General features: G+C 36.6%; 2 protein-coding genes across 10 annotated transcripts in view; one reads left to right on the top strand and one right to left on the bottom strand.

The window, feature by feature from the left end:
• Positions 1-3,013: 3,013 nt before the first annotated feature.
• Positions 3,014-16,405, bottom strand: dcun1d2b (DCN1, defective in cullin neddylation 1, domain containing 2b). Of its 7 annotated transcripts, none has more exons than XM_062035629.1 (7): positions 15,116-15,171; positions 12,412-12,628; positions 12,179-12,347; positions 10,744-10,874; positions 10,584-10,666; positions 8,144-8,274; positions 3,014-5,826 (listed from the first exon to the last, which is right to left on the bottom strand). In XM_062035629.1, the coding sequence occupies exons 1-6, from the start codon at positions 15,167-15,169 to the stop codon at positions 8,191-8,193; spliced, it is 738 nt and encodes a 245-aa protein (XP_061891613.1). In that variant the 5' UTR covers positions 15,170-15,171; the 3' UTR covers positions 3,014-5,826; positions 8,144-8,190. The 7 variants fall into 7 exon arrangements, with proteins under 7 accessions (XP_061891613.1, XP_061891622.1, XP_061891583.1 ...); XM_062035638.1 differs by lacking the exon at positions 15,116-15,171 and adding an exon at positions 16,196-16,405 and having other exon boundaries at positions 3,018-5,826; positions 8,144-8,240; XM_062035599.1 differs by having other exon boundaries at positions 3,018-5,826; positions 8,144-8,240.
• Positions 15,835-18,057, top strand: part of tmco3 (transmembrane and coiled-coil domains 3) — a 44,084-nt gene continuing 41,861 nt past the window's right edge. For 2 of the 3 annotated variants that reach the window (XM_062035561.1, XM_062035545.1), the window contains exon 1: positions 15,835-17,155. The gene's annotated coding sequence lies outside the window, so the exon portion shown is untranslated. The remainder of the gene's footprint in view (positions 17,156-18,057) is intronic. The other variant, XM_062035551.1, reaches the window with a different exon arrangement.

Here is an 18,057-nt window from a genome sequence, read left to right as displayed (position 1 = left end):
TAAATGGATTCATCTGCTTTGGAACTTTATTAGATGTCTTGGATTGTTTGTTAGCTGTCTGCCTGTGTGTGTAGTTAGTATGTTCCAATAGCAGCAGAAGTGCACTTTTTGGAGAGCTGTATTATTTTCAGTTTTGTGCCCAAGGGACTGATTTTATTTAACACTATATTATTATTTACACGCCTATAGTGATCACAGAGACAGGTTGTTTTTGTGTTACTGTATGTATTTGTTTTTCTGAAAAATCCCACTTAATATACTTTGGGTAACAACAGTCAATATTTATTTTTTAAATTTTTTTTAGGGGGGTAACAGTCAATATTTATTTAATTTTTTTTTCTTTCTTATAAAATAAAAGTGAGCTTTTGTTAAACCAAATATTGTGTTTTTTTCCATATACAGCAACCTATTTGGATTCGATAAGAGAATCGATAAGGAATCGGTTCGATAAGAGGATTCGATAATGGGCTCGAACTCGATAATTTCTTATCAAACATCATCCCTACTCGCTATGGAAGCGCTAAAAACTACAACATGTCTGACTGGGGGAAGATGTTGTCGAAGTGGAGGCACGTAAATAACAGCGCATTCTGTCAGAAAGCGGCTTGGAAATGTTCTGTAAAACATCATTTATGCAACAGTTTGATCAAAGAACCACCATTACATGTTATGTAGACCACTGGGAAGTGTTTTAAATGTAGAAAAAATCATAAAATGACCCCTTTAATGACAGCATAAGTCCATTCCAGTCGGTTAACAATAAATAGGTTCGTGTTTTTCATGCCTACCACTCCATCAAGTTGTTTCTAAGACCCCACACTACAAAACAATACAAGTATGTACTATTATTCCTGCTGATATCAGAATCGATTTATGCTCAAGGCTCCAATATCAGTAGTGTCAGAAGTTTAAAAGAAAGTTGTATCAGGACACCCCTATTTAAAAGGGGAACTGCACTTTATTTTTTAGAATTTTGCTTATCGTTCACAATCATTATAAGAGACAAGAAGACAAGTTTTTGGTTCTTTTTGCATTCTACCATAAACATTGGCTCGTTCTAGGTGGCTAGCAATGGAGCTAATTGGCGCAATCAATTCTACCTCTAAATCACCTTAAAAATGCATTCAAAAACCATCAACAATACTTCTTTGTACCTGTATAATAACCAAGCTGTAGCAACATTGTTATTGTAAGAGTGAACACTGAGGAACTCTTTTTGTAGCGTAGTAACACATTGGGCATGGTTCGGTATTAGCCGTAAAAGCTAGCTACGGAAAGTGTTAAGCTAGCTTCTACAACACGAAACGTGTTTGGGTTGGTAATGCACGACACAATGTGATAGAACACCAATCTGTACTGAGTGAAAAACGTGAACAATCATCTTACAGTATCTGTAAAGTAATATTTCATGTTTTCTTTGTACACAGCTAGCCAAACAGCGTATGTACTGTACTTGTGATAACACGCATGACGTGCTGTGTGTATCATGATCAGTTTAAAGTGGTTCACTCGAATAGTTGTACGTTTGGTCCATTTTTTTCCGGTTTATTTGGGTAAGCACTCCATTTATGTCAAAATAGCTTGGCTTCAAATTCCACATTTACTGCGGCAAAGTCACTTTCACCTCACTCTCTCGGCTTTAGTCTGCTCCGACGCCTCACCCTTCTTTCGTGCTCGCTTCTGTAAGCAGTAGTTCATCCTCCCTATATTCAGCTTCAAAAAGATAAAGTTGTGAATCCTCATTTGTCCAAAAATAGTCGTCTCTGTTGCCTGTTATCGATTCTGCCGTGATTAGAAAACACTCGCTTTTGTTTCCGGAAGTAGAAACACACATTTGTAGCCAGAAGCGTGCTGCTAGGGAAACGGAAATAAATGCTCCGAATAATTTGTTCCGGCTGTGCATTAAATGACCAAAATACAGTAAATATTGTACGCATTGTTATGAAGGTGTCTGTTACTACATTATATATATACTTACAGTGTGTATATTGTACATATTACATATTGTTATGAAGGTGTCTGTTACTACATTATATATATACTTACAGTGTGTATATTGTACATATTACATATTGTTATGAAGGTGTCTGTTACTACATTATATATATATACTTGCAGTGTGTATATTGTACATATTACATATTGTTATGAAGGAGTCTGTTACTACATTATATATACTTGCAGAGTGTATATTGTACATATTACATATTGTTATGAAGGTGTCTGTTACTACATTATATATATTCACTTGCAGTGTGTATATTGTACATATTACATATTGTTATGAAGGTGTCTGTTACTACATTATATATATACTTGCAGTGTGTATATTGTACATATTACATATTGTTATGAAGGAGTCTGTTACTACATTATATATACTTGCAAAGTGTATATTGTACATATTACATATTGTTATGAAGGTGTCTGTTACTACATTATATATATTCACTTGCAGTGTGTATATTGTACATATTACATATTGTTGTGAAAGTGTCTGTTACTACATTATATATATACTTGCAGTGTGTATATTGTACATATTACATATTGTTATGAAGGTGTCTGTTACTACATTATATATATACTTGCAGTGTGTATATTGTACGTATTACATATTGTTATGAAGATGTCTTACTACATTATACTGTATATATACTTGCAGTGTGTATATTGTACATATTACATATTGTTTTGAAGGTGTCTGTTACTACATTTTATATATACTTGCAGTGTGTATATTGTACATATTGTTATGAAGGTGTCTGTTACTACATTATATATATACATGCAGTGTGTATATTGTACATATTACATAATGTTATGAAGGTGTCTGTTACTACATTATATATATATACTTGCAGTATGTATATTGTACATGTTACATATTGTTATGAAGGTGTGTTACTACATTATATATACATACTTGCAGTGTGTATATTGTACATATTATATATTGTTATGAAGGTGTCTGTTACTACATTATATATATACTTGCAGTGTGTATATTGTACATATTACATATTGTTATGAAGGTGTCTGTTACTACATTATATATATACTTTCAGTGTGTATATTGTACATATTGTTATGAAGGTGTCTGTTACTACATTATATATATACTTGCAGTGTGTATATTGTACATATTACATATTGTTATGAAGGTGTCTTTTACTACATTATACATACATACTTGCAGTGTGTATATTGTACATATTACATATTGTTATGATGGTGTCTGTTACTACTTTATATAAATACTTGCAGTGTGTATATTGTACATATTACATATTGTTATGAAAGTGTCTGTTACTACATTATATATACTGTATATACTTGCAGTGTGTATATTGTACATATTACATATTGGTATGAAGGTGTCTGCTACTACATTATATATATACTTGCAGTGTGTATATAAAAAGTTGATGGAGGCTTTTGAAGTTGTTTTCGAGGCTTTGAAGGCGTGAGTTTTTGTCTCTCATAATGATTGTGAACAATAGGCAAAATACCGAAAAAAGTGCATTTCCCCTTTAACCTTCTTACCTAAATACCCGCCTTATTTTGAGTCATTAGTTTGCACGTGGGCACAAACGTAGTCTGGAGTAAGAGGAGACAAAGCCTGAGGATGATGACATCAAATAGGAATGCAACCTGTTACCGAGCAGACATGGCCTGCCATGCAGGCAGTAATAAATGTATTTTTGAAATACACATTCGGGGAAACAGAGTGGACACATGTATTGTGCTGATTAACAGGGTGACATATTTCCCATAACTTTTTGCATGAACTCAGGACTGACCTTGTTTATCCGTCGGACACACATGCTTTATTGACAACTACGCCTTCAGGACCAGGCTGGCCTTTGGATCAACAACTGGGAGGATGACTTGACGACAAGTCGAAATCAACCCTTTTTTCTTCAGGGCGTCTCCCAGTTTGCTGCTTCTAAAGAATCGAATGCGGTGGGAAGAACAACAAATGACATGAGTGTTCAGACGAGGGCAACGTCGCCAACAGGCCTGTGGTGTAAAACATGGGTGTCGCCCACCGTGGGTGGTACTAGTTTTGTAGCATTCACCATCTCTGCGGGATTATACAATGTTCCTAAATCGACCTTGATTAATGAAGACAACAATTGCTTACTTGGGCAACGGGTGGCTGACTAAAGTCTTCCTAATCCGCTTTGATGCACTGTGGCGGCGTAAATATCAGAGCGTGACCTTTTCCGCGTGTCAAAGTGTAAACTAACATACATGTACAATACTGATGGACATCAAACGTAGCAGCTTAGAGTGTGATCAAAGCCCGACAGATAACAGAAAAGTGGAAATCAGTGCAGTTATGCGTTATTCAGCGGGAGGAACTTACCCAAAAAGGCATTTAAAACGCGCAAACGAGATCCATGAACGGGTCACTCGCGGTTAGATACAGGACTTTACTGTACCTTTGCTGGTGATAGAGCTGGAAAATGCACCTTTTCTCAGGTCCAACTGTCATTCAGGATAAAACAGAGGTGTCCAAACTGCGGCCCGCAGATCACTTTTTAACGGAACATTCTAAAAATACTAGTAAGTGGAATAAAAGGGCGGAAAAGTTTCAATGTTTACATTTTTTTCTTTAAAACGTTCATTGCTTCACATCAAATATTCCACTTTGAAATATTTTTTGGGGGAAATATAGCATATTTTGTGTGTTTGCCCCCCCAAAAAAAGGCATTTAAACAAACAAAAATAATAATAAAAACTTAGAATTGACGGATAAATCTGAAGTTAATCTAGAGATATAAGCGTTGAAAGTAAAAAAAAAGAATAATGTATGAGTTATTTTTAGCACTTATGAGTGGGGCCATTTTTTAACTGTCATTGCTCAAAAAAAAAAATCAAAATCAATGTTATGAATTATTGACCTATTTAAGGCTTGAATTACTTCACATCAAATATTTCACTTTGAAATGTTTTGGAGGGATAATATTGCATGTTTTTTGTGTTTGCAATAAAAAAAAAGGCATTAAACAAAAAATAATAAAAACTTAGAATTGACGGATAAATCTGAAGTTGATCCCAGGATTGAACTACTCAGGACCTTTGTCTTGTGAGGCACGTGCACTAACCCCTGTACCACCGTGCTGGCACCTACATATTGCAATGGTTTAGCAAATGAAAGGTATCAAAACGGCCGCCGCGTGATTTGATTCTTTAGTGTGCGGCCCTCAGTGGCAGAAGTTTGGACACCCCCGTTATAAAATATTGACTTGGATCTTTATCTCGTTCCTATTCCGTCACCATTTCTTTCTTTGATTGTTTTATAAAAGCAAACTCAAAACACTCTGCATGAACCCAACTCAGAACGCTCCATACAATGAAGACCGAGTGCACAGTGGATGGCACTGCTTCATTGCACCAACAGAAACATGCATGATTTCATTCCTTGGCAAAAGGAAGACGCTAACTGCTGCTGCCCCCCGCCACAATCCCCTCCTTGTGCAAAACAATCTGGTCAGTGAGTCCACAGCAGGATGACGGACGTTTTAGTGCCAATGATTCCAAAGTAACCATTTCCAAAAGTCCGCCTGATGTCGACATAAAAACATCCGTCCGCAGAGACGTTCAATGACTCTGCGGACAAGACTACCAAAGAAGTCTCTTTTTTTTTTGGCTTATTCGTATATATATTTTTTTAAAAATCCTCATTTGCAAAAAGGAAAAAACTAAGAGAGAAGTCCAGTTAAAGCATGAGGGTCAAACACTATGTCATGCCACTCTTGCCCATCACGATCGGTCGTGCAAAATCCACAAAGTCGTCTATGAGAACCGGCCATGCTCCTGAGGAGAGAGGAATAACAAGTGTTAGCTACTACAAAGTTTTTTAGCGATTTAATAGTGTCCTGTAGGACTGGGCAATTATACTATGATCGGGATACTTTTCAGGTTATTTATAGTGATCAGCTGTCACCATATCAACTTGACATCGACCGATATGTTTTTTTCAGGGACGACGCCGATTATTCGTTGTTAAGGAAGCCGATATATGGAGCCTATAAAGTTATTTTCACATTAACCACTAAACAGCTTTTTTTTTTAACATTATTTTGTAGGAAGTGTTGGACCAGTAGTGATATAACATTTTATGTGTGTCTAATGTGGTTATTTTAGCAGCAAAAAACATTTCACAAACACCTTTATTACACGAGCTTAAGAGGAGCATCGACATTTGCATTTCAAAATATAGAACATTTGTCAAAATATGTAATTTCTCTACATCACAATAACCACCTACTCAATCATATAGCAGTTTATGGATTTAATACATTGTAAGTTTTACTCGTAAGGAACTCTGAATTATTGTGAACGTTTCAATAAAAACAATTGTGGGCTCCTTCACGTAGATTATAGTTGAGACATTTATCAAAACGGCTGACATTTCTTCAAGGATGTTACAGAAAGTATGAGAATGTGGGAGCTGCTGCCTGCTCTTCTTTACTTATATAATAATCTCCTGTTTGTCAATAAGATATGTACACAAAGTTTGAATTTTTGACAGAGATGTCTTTTCTGTCAACTTAATGTCCATCTATCTCTGTTGGGTTATTGTTTGACTGAATCACAGAACATGAAACTGGTGGCGCTCATTTAATGAGCCCAAATTGAGTGTTGCAGACATAGGCGTATACATATATAAATATAAAAATATATATATATATATATATAAATAAACAAAAAATATATATATACATGTGTGTGTGTGTGTGTATATATATATATATATATATATATATATATATATATATATATATATATATATATATATATATATACACATATATATATGTATATATATACACACACACACACACATACATATGGAATATATATATTTTTCAGTGTGTGTGTGTGTGTATATATATCCATCCATCCACCCATTTTCTACCGCTTGTCCCTTATATATATATATACACACACACATTAAAAAATATATATATTCCATCTGTGTGTGTGTGTAGATATGTATATATATATATATATATATGTATGTATATATATATATATATATATATGCGTGTGTGTGTATATGTGTATATATAAATATATAAACTGTATGTGTGTATATATCTATATCTATATATATATCCATCCATTTTCTACATATATATATATATATATATATATATATATATATATATATACATACACACATTTTCTACATATATATGTACCGGTATATATATATATATATATATATATATATATATATATATATATATATATATATATATATATATATATATATATATATATATATATATATATATACATGCGTTATTTGCAGCCGTGCCAGGGGCGTGATAACCACGAAATGTCTTGTAGAAAAAGACAAACTACCTAACGCAACAGTCTGTCGTGGGGACAGAAAAGCAAGCCCAAATAAGCAACCACATGTTAAAAAACAAGCCCAAAAAACGCAACTAGCGACTCAAAAGTCGAAAAAAACCAAGCTCAGAGTTGTTTACAATACGCGGAGTTCGCAACGCTGCTGCTTGCAGCTCGGAACTTCGGCGAGTTCTCAACTCACAGCAACAGTGGATGGAAATAACTTTGGTCTCGCTTCGAAACTAATTCGAATTAATTTTTCTTGTCTGTTTCTGCTCTCTTTTTGTTCCTGTAACTCACCATCTGGAACACTGCTGCTTTTCCACCACTACAGTCACACAGGACGCGCGTTAATCGTGCGATAAAAAATAGTGCCGTTTGAGGAAATTTTTGTTAACTAATTTTTATCGCGTTAACTTATTATATTGCCCTAGGTTTGTTTTTTTTACATTTGTTTTACTGTTTAATGAAAATGTTGAACATTTTACTGTGTTAATTGAATAGTTAAATATATAAACATTAACTCAGTATGTTAATACAATTTTTACCTAATATTTGGTTTATTAATTTTTTTTGTAAAGATGCTTTAAAACTGTCACGTTAAAAACTAAATAAAAAATTGTGATATTAATCAAGTTGATGTGAAAAAATTAATTGTGATACATTTTTTGCCAAATTGCCCAGCCATTGTCTCACGTGGGAAAATACAAGATTACAGTATACGTGGTCAGACAATCATTGTGCATATTAAATAACAAATTCATCTACTCACCTTCTTCATCATAGTTGGACATGTCGTCTGCTATCATATTGCCAAAGTCAAGAAGAAGGTTCCACGTGTCTTTGGGGATGGAACGCTTGTGATGTTCCTGAATGCACAATAACCAGACGATTGGCGAAAAACTAAACAAAAAAAGAAAAGGTTCCACATGCAACAAAAAACATTTGGGAAAACTGAACTTTTTCTATTTCTATCTGAAATCAAGGTTAAACATATACTTTCCAAGCATTTTGTCAGATTGTCTTCTTCTTTTGGGCAGATTATACAGTGGTCGTATATCGGTGTTCATGTACCGCGCTTATTGTGCGATTTGGTTTTCGACTGAAAATTTTTGTGAAATTTTTTCTCTGGTTTTTGTACGGCCAAACGTTACCCATAACAAACTAGTCCGTTTGCCCAAGTATTATTTTGAGGGATAGAGCGCCGTAACAAAGAATTTCACGTGTCTCTGTGTCATTTTTATTGTGTAGGACTCCAAAATAATCCATCTTGGGGCCAAAGAAAGTTTCGAGTGCCAGCACTTTGATAAAGAAGGGGAGGAACACTAATGAATTAAAAAAAGAACTTGATCAGATAGTCAAAAGTGCAGCGCTGTTGTTATGTACAGTGTTTATTTGCTACTTTTAGGTGTTTTGGTTTTTTTTAACAGCATTGTTTAGTTCTGCTAGCTCAATATTAGTACAAAGAAAGCAATGGACAAGAGATGTGTGGTTTGAGACATTCAGCAAGTATCCACAGCATTGTCGACACTGCCTCTTTATTTTTTTCCCTAATTATTGTAACTACCTGGCTGTTAAAGTTAAAACGTTTTGTGATTTTAAACTGTGAGTGCACCACAGCGCTAGTGACGATGTGTGTGCATGTTGGAAGGGTGGCTGAATAGGAGGACAGTTCAGTTTGTGTTGTAGATTTTGCTTTGTTATTCAATAAAAAGTGGATTCATTAACTCCTTGTTTTGTGTGTTTGACATGCAATACTGTATAGGGCTGGGCGATATGGCTGAAAACTGTATCACGATATAAGTTATTTATATTGATCGATATCGATTATTAATATTTTTATGAACTATGGAAAATAAGGAGCAGGAGAAAAATATATTAAATGTAAGCATTTTTATTTGAAATGTAACCTTCCTCTGATCATAATCCCCTCAAATATCAAGGCAGAAAGGAAAGAAAATGTCAACACAAGCATGGAAAACACTCAATGTAAACTAAATTGTAAAATCAAACTGAACATTTAACAATAACCTTCTAAAATGAGTGTGCAAAAATAAGGAATGTGTAAGAAATGCTTAATGTGCAAAGTGTGAAAATGTACACACATAGAAAAACCTGAGAATAACTATTTTCTGCAGGTTTAGTGCCAGGAAGGTATAAATGTGTAACATTTATTTGGTCTGTTATTCTTATTTAAGAGTAGAAATGAATTAATGTTATGCAGCAATTATCATTTAAATTTTATTGCTCCAAAATATTATTTTAAAGTAGCATTTGTTAATTTTTGTTATTATAGGGTTGAAATGAAAAGATGAGAGCTGCGAAGGACTACGGTCCGTGTTAAAAAAAATCCCCAAAACTGCTATACTGTTGAGGTGACTTTTCCTGTTTTATCCACAACGTCTTCGCTCTCTGCAGCACTCATTTTTACTTTTTCTTCTCGGTCCATGCCGAGCATCAACTCCCGAGACAGCAAAGATGGCGCAACCAAACATGAAAGTTGATACTGTTACGTGATTGGCTGTTTCGCATGTCCCTCCTATTGCTCACTGACCACTTCTTGTTTACTTGAGACCGTAAGTGCCCTTGGTCATGCAATTAACCATGCTTCATTTTTTTACGGTTTCTTCCGACCCCTCAAAAAATATGTAAATATCGAACGTTTTAAATTGATATCGATTACGTATCTTTTGCAATAAATATTGAGATAGTTTTATCGGCTCACCCTACAACCGTATCATGCTTTATATTGTGTTCAAAGTGAACTTTTACTAAACTATGGACTTTTGTCAAGGCTGGAACACATTATTCATGTTTACATTGCTTCTTATGGAAACATTTGCTTCAACACAAAAACTTTTTTTATTTACACACCTTGATGATAGAGAACCAATTAAGTTTGTAAATCGAGTTTCCGCTGTGCTGTCAAAAGTTTTATCACGGTTTATCATTGACACCGATAATTGTTGCATTCCTACCTACATAGTATTGGTTTTAATATCTTTATTATACAAAAAGTATCCAGCATCCTTCAATTTTTCTATATGAAGCCATCGCTGGAAAAAGTTCGGACACACCTGACATAGACTAGTTTGCTTATTTTATTATAGCAACAACAAAAAAAAGTATTGTTAAGAAAAAATAAGTTCTTCTTTGTATACCTTGATTTCAGATATTTCAGTTTTAGCAGTGTCAAAACTTTCACCACTCACTGTCAGGAACCGGTTCCAGAGATCCAAAAACTTGAAGCGACCTCTCAGTACCAGATTCCAGTAAGCCACAGCCATCTCTAGCTCTAACACACACAGAGACATGGAAATAATTAGTAAATAAATACACCACCATCATAAAAACGTGAGGATTTGTGCTCACCTAAACCTTTCTGTCCAGGATTCTTAGCAAAGTTAAAGGTAAACTGATAAAAGTCTTTAAACTTCCCCGTGTCCTTCAGCTCCTGCTCTAGTCTGGGAAGGATGGCCTTCAGTTTGTCAGGACTGTCACAGCTAGGAGACATTATTGTAAATATCAAACGCTGGAATCTAATGATTAAAAGCAATAGCAAAGTCAATGATAGTGACATTTTAGAAAAAAAGCAAACCTTTCAAGTTGGCAGGGTTTAGGGTTGTCACAATACCAGATTTTCATTCGTCGATACCAAAATCTTTGAATTTTTACAATTCTCGATACTTAATCAATACCAAAAATAAAATTTTACTAAATAAACCCATGTACTTTTAAATTCACTACTTTATTGAAAAGTGTTTCAAAGTGCCAAGTATTTAAGATTGCTCCGCAAAAACATATGCAGTGTTCTATAACCTCCCAATATATCAAAATAAACAATGCTGTGCTTAGAAATATGCTCATAAAAACAATAGTCAGCTATTTTACAATAATTTGTACATTTGTGCAGGGTTGGGTACCATTCACATTTGAACCGAAACGGTACCAATTCCCGGTACCGTGCACTTCCCAAAACATTACATGGCAGTACTGTAGAGGTTATCTACAATATAGTATGCTGTCTCGCTAGGAAGTAGTTTTTTCCAGGAGTCTGACTACGTTAGGTTGCGCCCAACAAAGTGTTTCTAAATGTAGGTATTGTGCATTTTACACATCAGCTGTTAGATTGTAACATTCAAATTTGGAGGTGTTGAAATCGCCATGTAAAATCGCTAATGCTAATAGTAGCCTGTATATGGCAATTCCAATGTAAATTGGTGTTTTCAGAAGAGTGGATCCTTACTTTACTTTCAAACGTTTTCTACCAAGCATACTTGCTTTGTTGGTGTTGAAAATTGCAACATTTCTTAAAGGGAGCTTGGCTGAGTCGGCCCTTTGGCTGAGTCGGCCCTGAGTGCTGCTTGAATGATTGTTTACACGAGCCGTTGTTGAGTCTGCAACCGGACGTGACGTCACGTGCAACAAAGGTAGAAATATGGCACTGTTTGATTTTATGAGAATCGATACCCGGTAGTACCGACGGATTTCGGTCAGTGCCTATAAAAGTACTGAATTCGCTACCCAGCCTTACATCTGTGGCAGGCTTCCACGATTAAGTAAATATATGGAAACATTGGGTCATTTCTTTAAAGACAACAGGCGTTCTTCTTTGGCGCTGACTCAGTGCTCACACACCAAGAATTGACGCAACTCGCTGAGCAAAAAGTGTTGTACTTACTACTGACGATACTGAAAAAAAGCAGGTATCGATGCATATTTTGCGTGCGAGTATACTTTTGACAGCCCCAGTAGGTTATGGCACATTGTTCACATTCAAAGTTGAAAATTTTACTACTGCTCTCACCTAAGGTCTGTCATGCCATCCAGGAACTCTTTCTTGCTGAACTCGCACTGTGTGGCCGCTCTGAACTTCCACGCTACCACCAGTATGCTCATGCTTGCCGGGTCCAGGGTCAGGTCGTCACAGAACTGTTGGATCCCGTCTATACCAATCTTATTCTCATCCTGGGGGTCTGCAAAAAATACAGGATGATAGGGATGAAACTAGTTAAAAAGAAAACAACTCCGAATACTCACCTTTATATCTGTTGTAGAGCTGCTCCAGCTTCTTGCGGTCGGCTAAAGTTTTCATGGATTCTTTATAGTACAGGTCTGGATTCTGGAAGAAGTTGTCCGTGGCTACCTCTAGTTTCCAGTCATTCTGTGTCAGGCAGTACACGGCTGTCCTCTCCCCTGCCTGTGTGAAGGACATGAACTGCCGTACCTTGTCTCTCTGCGACGACTTCAACTTGTGCTGCCAGAAAAGACACACACAATGGACCGTAACAGCTACATGCAGAGGAACGATTCCCAAAGTCAAGTAGGTTTGTGTGTATTCGCCGCAGGCTGAATCTCCGCAGTGGTCACTCTTGAGTAGCGTCCAGACCACTGTTTTCACAGTTCAACTGTGTTCGCGTTGTTTTTATCACGTCAATACTCATGACGTAGAACACATGTCCTAGTTTATCCAGAAGATCCGAATTTTTGGATTGAATGAGTACTCTCGCCACAAAGCTCTGCTAAAATTTGGCAAGTTTTCACTCTACAAAAACTCCAATGCAAAAATCTATGGTGAGTAAAATGTTCATTAGAATCCTGATTAGATTATCAGTCAGTGTTTCTTAACCACAGACCCATTGTTCAGAGCCGTGCATAGAGAGTATGGACAACTCGGTTTCAGAGTTGGTCCCAAATATGGCGCCCTGTAGTCGCATGAGGGACTTTTGACCAATCAGTTGTAATACACTTTTCCACCACTTGTGGCAGTAATGACAATATCAAACAAACAGAAGAAGTCTGGTGTTAAAGTTATAGAGAAGTTTCTTCGGTGCAAAAATGATAATGAAGTGGTGAAGCTGTATTGTCATTTGCACATTAAGTACATTGACAGTTTAATTAAGAACATATTCATTGTTAATTTTGTTTATTTTAGCACAACATAACTGTCTTCTTACACAATATATTTGGTTAGTACTTATTTTTCTAATCAGCTTGACCTAACCCTAAAGTGTATGTGTTAAATAAATAATCTATGTGATTAACACATGTTTTCATGTCATTTGACAAGGTTGTAAACTGTAAGTAGGTTAGATAAAATTGTCAAATATGATTAAAATCAAGAGTAAGATTACTAGTGGGAATATTAGTAGTGGGAAAAGTGGGTCCCCCAGGTCAAAAAGGTTAAGAACCCCTAAAATAAATGATACATTTATTGGTGCGCCTAAGAAATATCTTTTAAAATGATCCATTTGCACACAGATTGCCCGGCCGTTTGTTTAGTGACTCACAAGTCAAGTCCGACCAGCCACGTTTACTCAAACTTTCCGTCACTTGCAATGCTCATTTAAAAAATACACTGTAACCTTTTTTTTTTCCTGTTTCTTTGTTTAGCAAGCATTCTAAGGATACCAACTTCAAAAATAAATAAATTGGGTGTACCCCGCCTTCCGCCCGAATACAGCCCCCCACGACCCCAAAGGGAAAAGCGGTACAAAATGGATGGATGGATGGATATTAATAAAATTATGACATTTCTAACAAAAAGGTCTTGAGCCCCGGGACAAGCGGTAGGAAATGGATGGACTTCGTACTAAAGAAGTTGACCAGAAATTATGTTTTAAAACTCCACAACTTTCTTAATATTCATCACAGGAGAATGATACTTGTATCACCGGAATTGTCTTTTATCAATTTCATGCAAATCTTTTTTTTTACAATTTTACACACATACCAAAATGTGTTAGATACACTCATACCTCTCGGTAGTAGTAAACTGGTGTTTAATAACACGTGTACTTTGCGGTAATTACTATGCTCACTAGAGTGTGCGCATAAGCAAACGTGTTGATGAAATCAAAACAATGTCAATCGTCCATTGCAAGACGTGCCGACCTGACCCACCCGCGGATCGAACAGCGCGTTGACCGTGACGAGGCCGGTGTTTGTCTGCACAGCGTAATCCCAGATCCTTTGACTCACGGTGTCCTGACCGGGCTCAGCGACACGGGGGCGGGGAGACCGCCGGCTTCCCAAAACGGGAGAGGTACGTGCCACATCCAAATATACACCACACTACTGACCTTCTCTTTCCATCATATTCTCCACGTCCCACCACTCTGACAATGAACGCGGCCGACACTAGGCTACCAACTCTCTGAGTCTACCGTACGATTTATGAATGGCAACCCGTCGCATTATTTGGCATGTTTATTTAGTTGTTCGGGTATTTTGAATTGTACCTACCATTTTATCACCCGCTGTTTTGGCCAACATATCTGTTGAGCCGCGCCGCGCATGCGCCGCGAGCACTGCGCTACTGTGCTGGGGGGCGTGTTGAATCATGGGAAATGTAGTCAGTCAAGATCGACCCGGATTATAAAAGTCTACTCTATTCAACTATTTTCACAATATTGCGTTAATGACATCTACTGAACATATGCGGCTAATAATAGCCCAGGTTATGAAACTATGAGGCATGTCACGACTTTTCCACTCGCAATATGGATGAGACAGTCAAAACTACAACTCCCATGTCGACGCAGTTACTAATGTTTCGGAAGTATTAGATGAACGAAGTTACATTTTGTCTGGATTGGCTTAATTTAACATTAAAGTCACACTATAGTGACGTATTAGTTGTAAAACAACAACTGTCTGACTCTACCGTACGACTTATGAATAACAACCCGTTGCATAATTTGCATGTTTATTGAGTTGTTCTGGTATTTTGAATTGTACCTACCATTTTATCACCCGCTGTTCTGTACCAACATTTCTGTTGAGCCCCACCGCGCATGCGCCGCGAGCACTGCGCTACTGCGCTGGGTGGCGTGTTGAATCATGGGAAATGTAGTCAGTCATGCTCGACCCGGGTTATAAAAGTGTACTTTATTAAACTATTTTCACAATATTGCGTTAATGACATCTACTGAACATATGTCGCTAATAATAGCCCAGGTTATGAAACTACGAGGAATGTCACGACTTTTCCACTCGCAATATGGATGAGACAGTAAAAACTACAACTCCCATGTCGACGCAGTTACTAATGTTTCGGAAGTATTAAATGAACGAAGTTACATTTTGTCGGAATTGGCTTGATTTAGCATTAAAGTCACATTATAGTGACGTACTACTTGTAAAACAACAACTGTCTGACTCTACCGTACGACTTATGAATGGCAACCCGTCGCATAATTTGCATGTTTATTGAGTTTGGGTATTTTGAATTGTACCTACCATTTTATCACCCGCTGTTTTGTCCAACATATCTGTTGAGCCCCGCCGCGCATGCGCCGCGAGCACTGCGCTACTGCGCTGGGGGCGTGTTGAATCATGGGAAATGTAGTCAGTTAACTCGACCTGGACTATAAAAGTGTACTTTATTAAACTATTTTCACAATATTGCGTTCATGACATCTACTAATTTATGTTGCTAATAATAGCCCAGGTTATGAAACTATGAGGCGTGTCACGACTTTTCCACTCGCAATATGGATGAGACAGTTCAAACTACAACTCCCATGTCGACGCAGTTACTAATGTTTCGGAAGTATTATTAGATGAACGAAGTTACATTTTGTCGGAATTGGCGTGATTTAGCATTAAAGTCACACTATAGTGACGTATTACTGGTAAAAAAAAAATTATTAAAAAGTTGTTTTTACTGACGGAGGCTAACGGCGTTAGCTTTAGCTTCGTGTGTCAAAGATAGAACGCACGTCGGCAACTCGACTGGCACGACTGAGGTGGAACTTTTAACACATTAAACTATAGCATTTATATGTGTATTACATAATTACAATGTTTTGTATGCACTTACCCGTACATACTTCTCGTCGCTAGTTTTTTTATTGTTTCTGGTGGCTGGCGGAAGGTAGTAAAGGTGAAAGTTGGTGGCTGAAGTGAGTGTCAAGCAGGCTCCTGTCGTACATGGAGGCTGGATTTATTCAGCTATGTGGCAGGACCGGACAGGAGGGGGGGCGGCCATGGGCGCGACACAAGAGGCTAATTGTACCCGCCCGGCTTCTTCAGTCGTGCACTGGATAGCAAACACGTAGGAAACGAAATGTCCGGCAGGTAGATTGTTGTCTTGTTTTATGTGTTCGATCGAATAGGCGTTGATGTTGCTGTACCGGTGCCGGTTGGGCTTTTCGTGATGGTAGGATATTTGGATTTATTGTCAAGTCATTCGTGTATTTTTGCTGGTATTGTATGGGGGACGTAAGTCACTGCTTTTTTTTTTTTTTTTTTTTTTCAAGCATATTTTCAGCGACCTGACGATAACAAACTGTCTACTACGAGTGCTTAAAAAAAATCGCGATTGTCATTAATCCGATTCTAAATCGAATCATAATTTTCGAGAATCAGTTGAAAATAACTAATACTAAATTTTTTGGTGCATGTTTTATTAATCTATTTTTGGATGAAAATGAAACTATTATTGATTTTTTAATTTTTATTATTGATACTGTTATTTTTATTAATTTTGGGTTTTCCTTTATTTTAGTATTTGTCACGAATTGGCACGGTGAGGCGTTTGTGAGCCTAAAATGCCAAGACACGTGAAGCGTACGTAGCACAAACACTTAAATCTCTTGGCGTAGCATGATACAAGGAAGCAAAACAATTAACTTGCCACACGGACATCTAGTAAGGGAACGTGAAGCGAACATTGGTCCTGCGCTGAATGGCCGCCGAGACTGGCATATAAAGGGGCTTGATTGGGATTATCACCAAACAGAGGCCGGTGTGCACACTCAGCGCCCCTAGCAACGAGAAGGTAAGTACAGAAGAACAATAACAAAACTAAAACAAGACCTGACCTGACCCTATATGACAGGTCATGAGAATATTTGTATGTCCTCTCAATTGCGTTGTAAATTTATGTCATAAGTATTGTAAAACTGGGATTGGGTTGGAGTTTGGGTTGTTGTTTTTCTTTTAATAGATTAATTAACTTAATTAACTTAATTATTAATATATTAATATTAATAATAATAATATAATATTAATAATAATTAATTAATTAACTAGAGTGAAACAAACATTATGGGATTTTTTAAAATACATTTTTTAAAACATTTTTGTGATTCAAATAAAAATAAAACGTTTTTAAAAAGGCGTTTTTAGGCCAACAACTGCTCATGTAAGTCGTATGCATGCATCCAAGAAATAACTTTTTTAACCTGAAAACAGTTTTTAAAGTTTTTTTATAATACAAATGATAATGATATTTGATGTATTAACTATTATATTAGGGGAATCGCGTTGAATCGGGAATCAATTCTGAATCGAATCATGCGGTGCACAAAGATCCCCACCTGAAACTACAGTACAACTAGAAAAGCACTCGGAGAGCGCAGACCTCCACTAGGTCATATTGTCCAATTGTAAATAATTCGTTTTTTAAACAATCCTGGAAGCAAACTCCACACAGAAAGAGGCATACACACTAACCCTTGTTCCACCGTGCTGCCCTGTACTAATATTTGACTGTGTGTATTACGATGATACTCAGCTAGAATTGAATAATAATGAACAAAAATTTTAGAACGAAAAAAAAATAAGGTCACTCTTCAACATCCCGATCAACACTCCCTTGTCATTATCCACCTGTACATGCTGTACTTGGTGTTTTTTTTTTTTACTGCGGCACTAATACTTAGATTATAATAATTGTGC

Source organism: Entelurus aequoreus, linkage group LG02 (genome assembly GCF_033978785.1).
Source record: "Entelurus aequoreus isolate RoL-2023_Sb linkage group LG02, RoL_Eaeq_v1.1, whole genome shotgun sequence".
Classification (NCBI taxonomy): domain Eukaryota; kingdom Metazoa; phylum Chordata; class Actinopteri; order Syngnathiformes; family Syngnathidae; genus Entelurus; species Entelurus aequoreus.
The sequence above is the reverse complement of the archived record's forward strand: the minus strand, read 5'-3'. Positions and strand labels throughout refer to the sequence as shown.

What these genes read in the sequence shown, in the direction of transcription:
- dcun1d2b (XM_062035599.1), bottom strand. Translation starts at nt 15,169, where the DNA reads ATGCGCGGTGGGGCTCAACAGAAATGTTGGTACAGAACAGCGGGTGAT. An exon ending in GCTCTACAACAGATATAAAG is followed by an intron (nt 12,348 to 12,411) that starts GTGAGTATTCGG and finishes TATTTTTTGCAG; the next exon opens with ACCCCCAGGATGAGAATAAG. An exon ending in GTCCAACTATGATGAAGAAG is followed by an intron (nt 5,827 to 8,143) that starts GTGAGTAGATGA and finishes CTCTCTCCTCAG; the next exon opens with GAGCATGGCCGGTTCTCATA.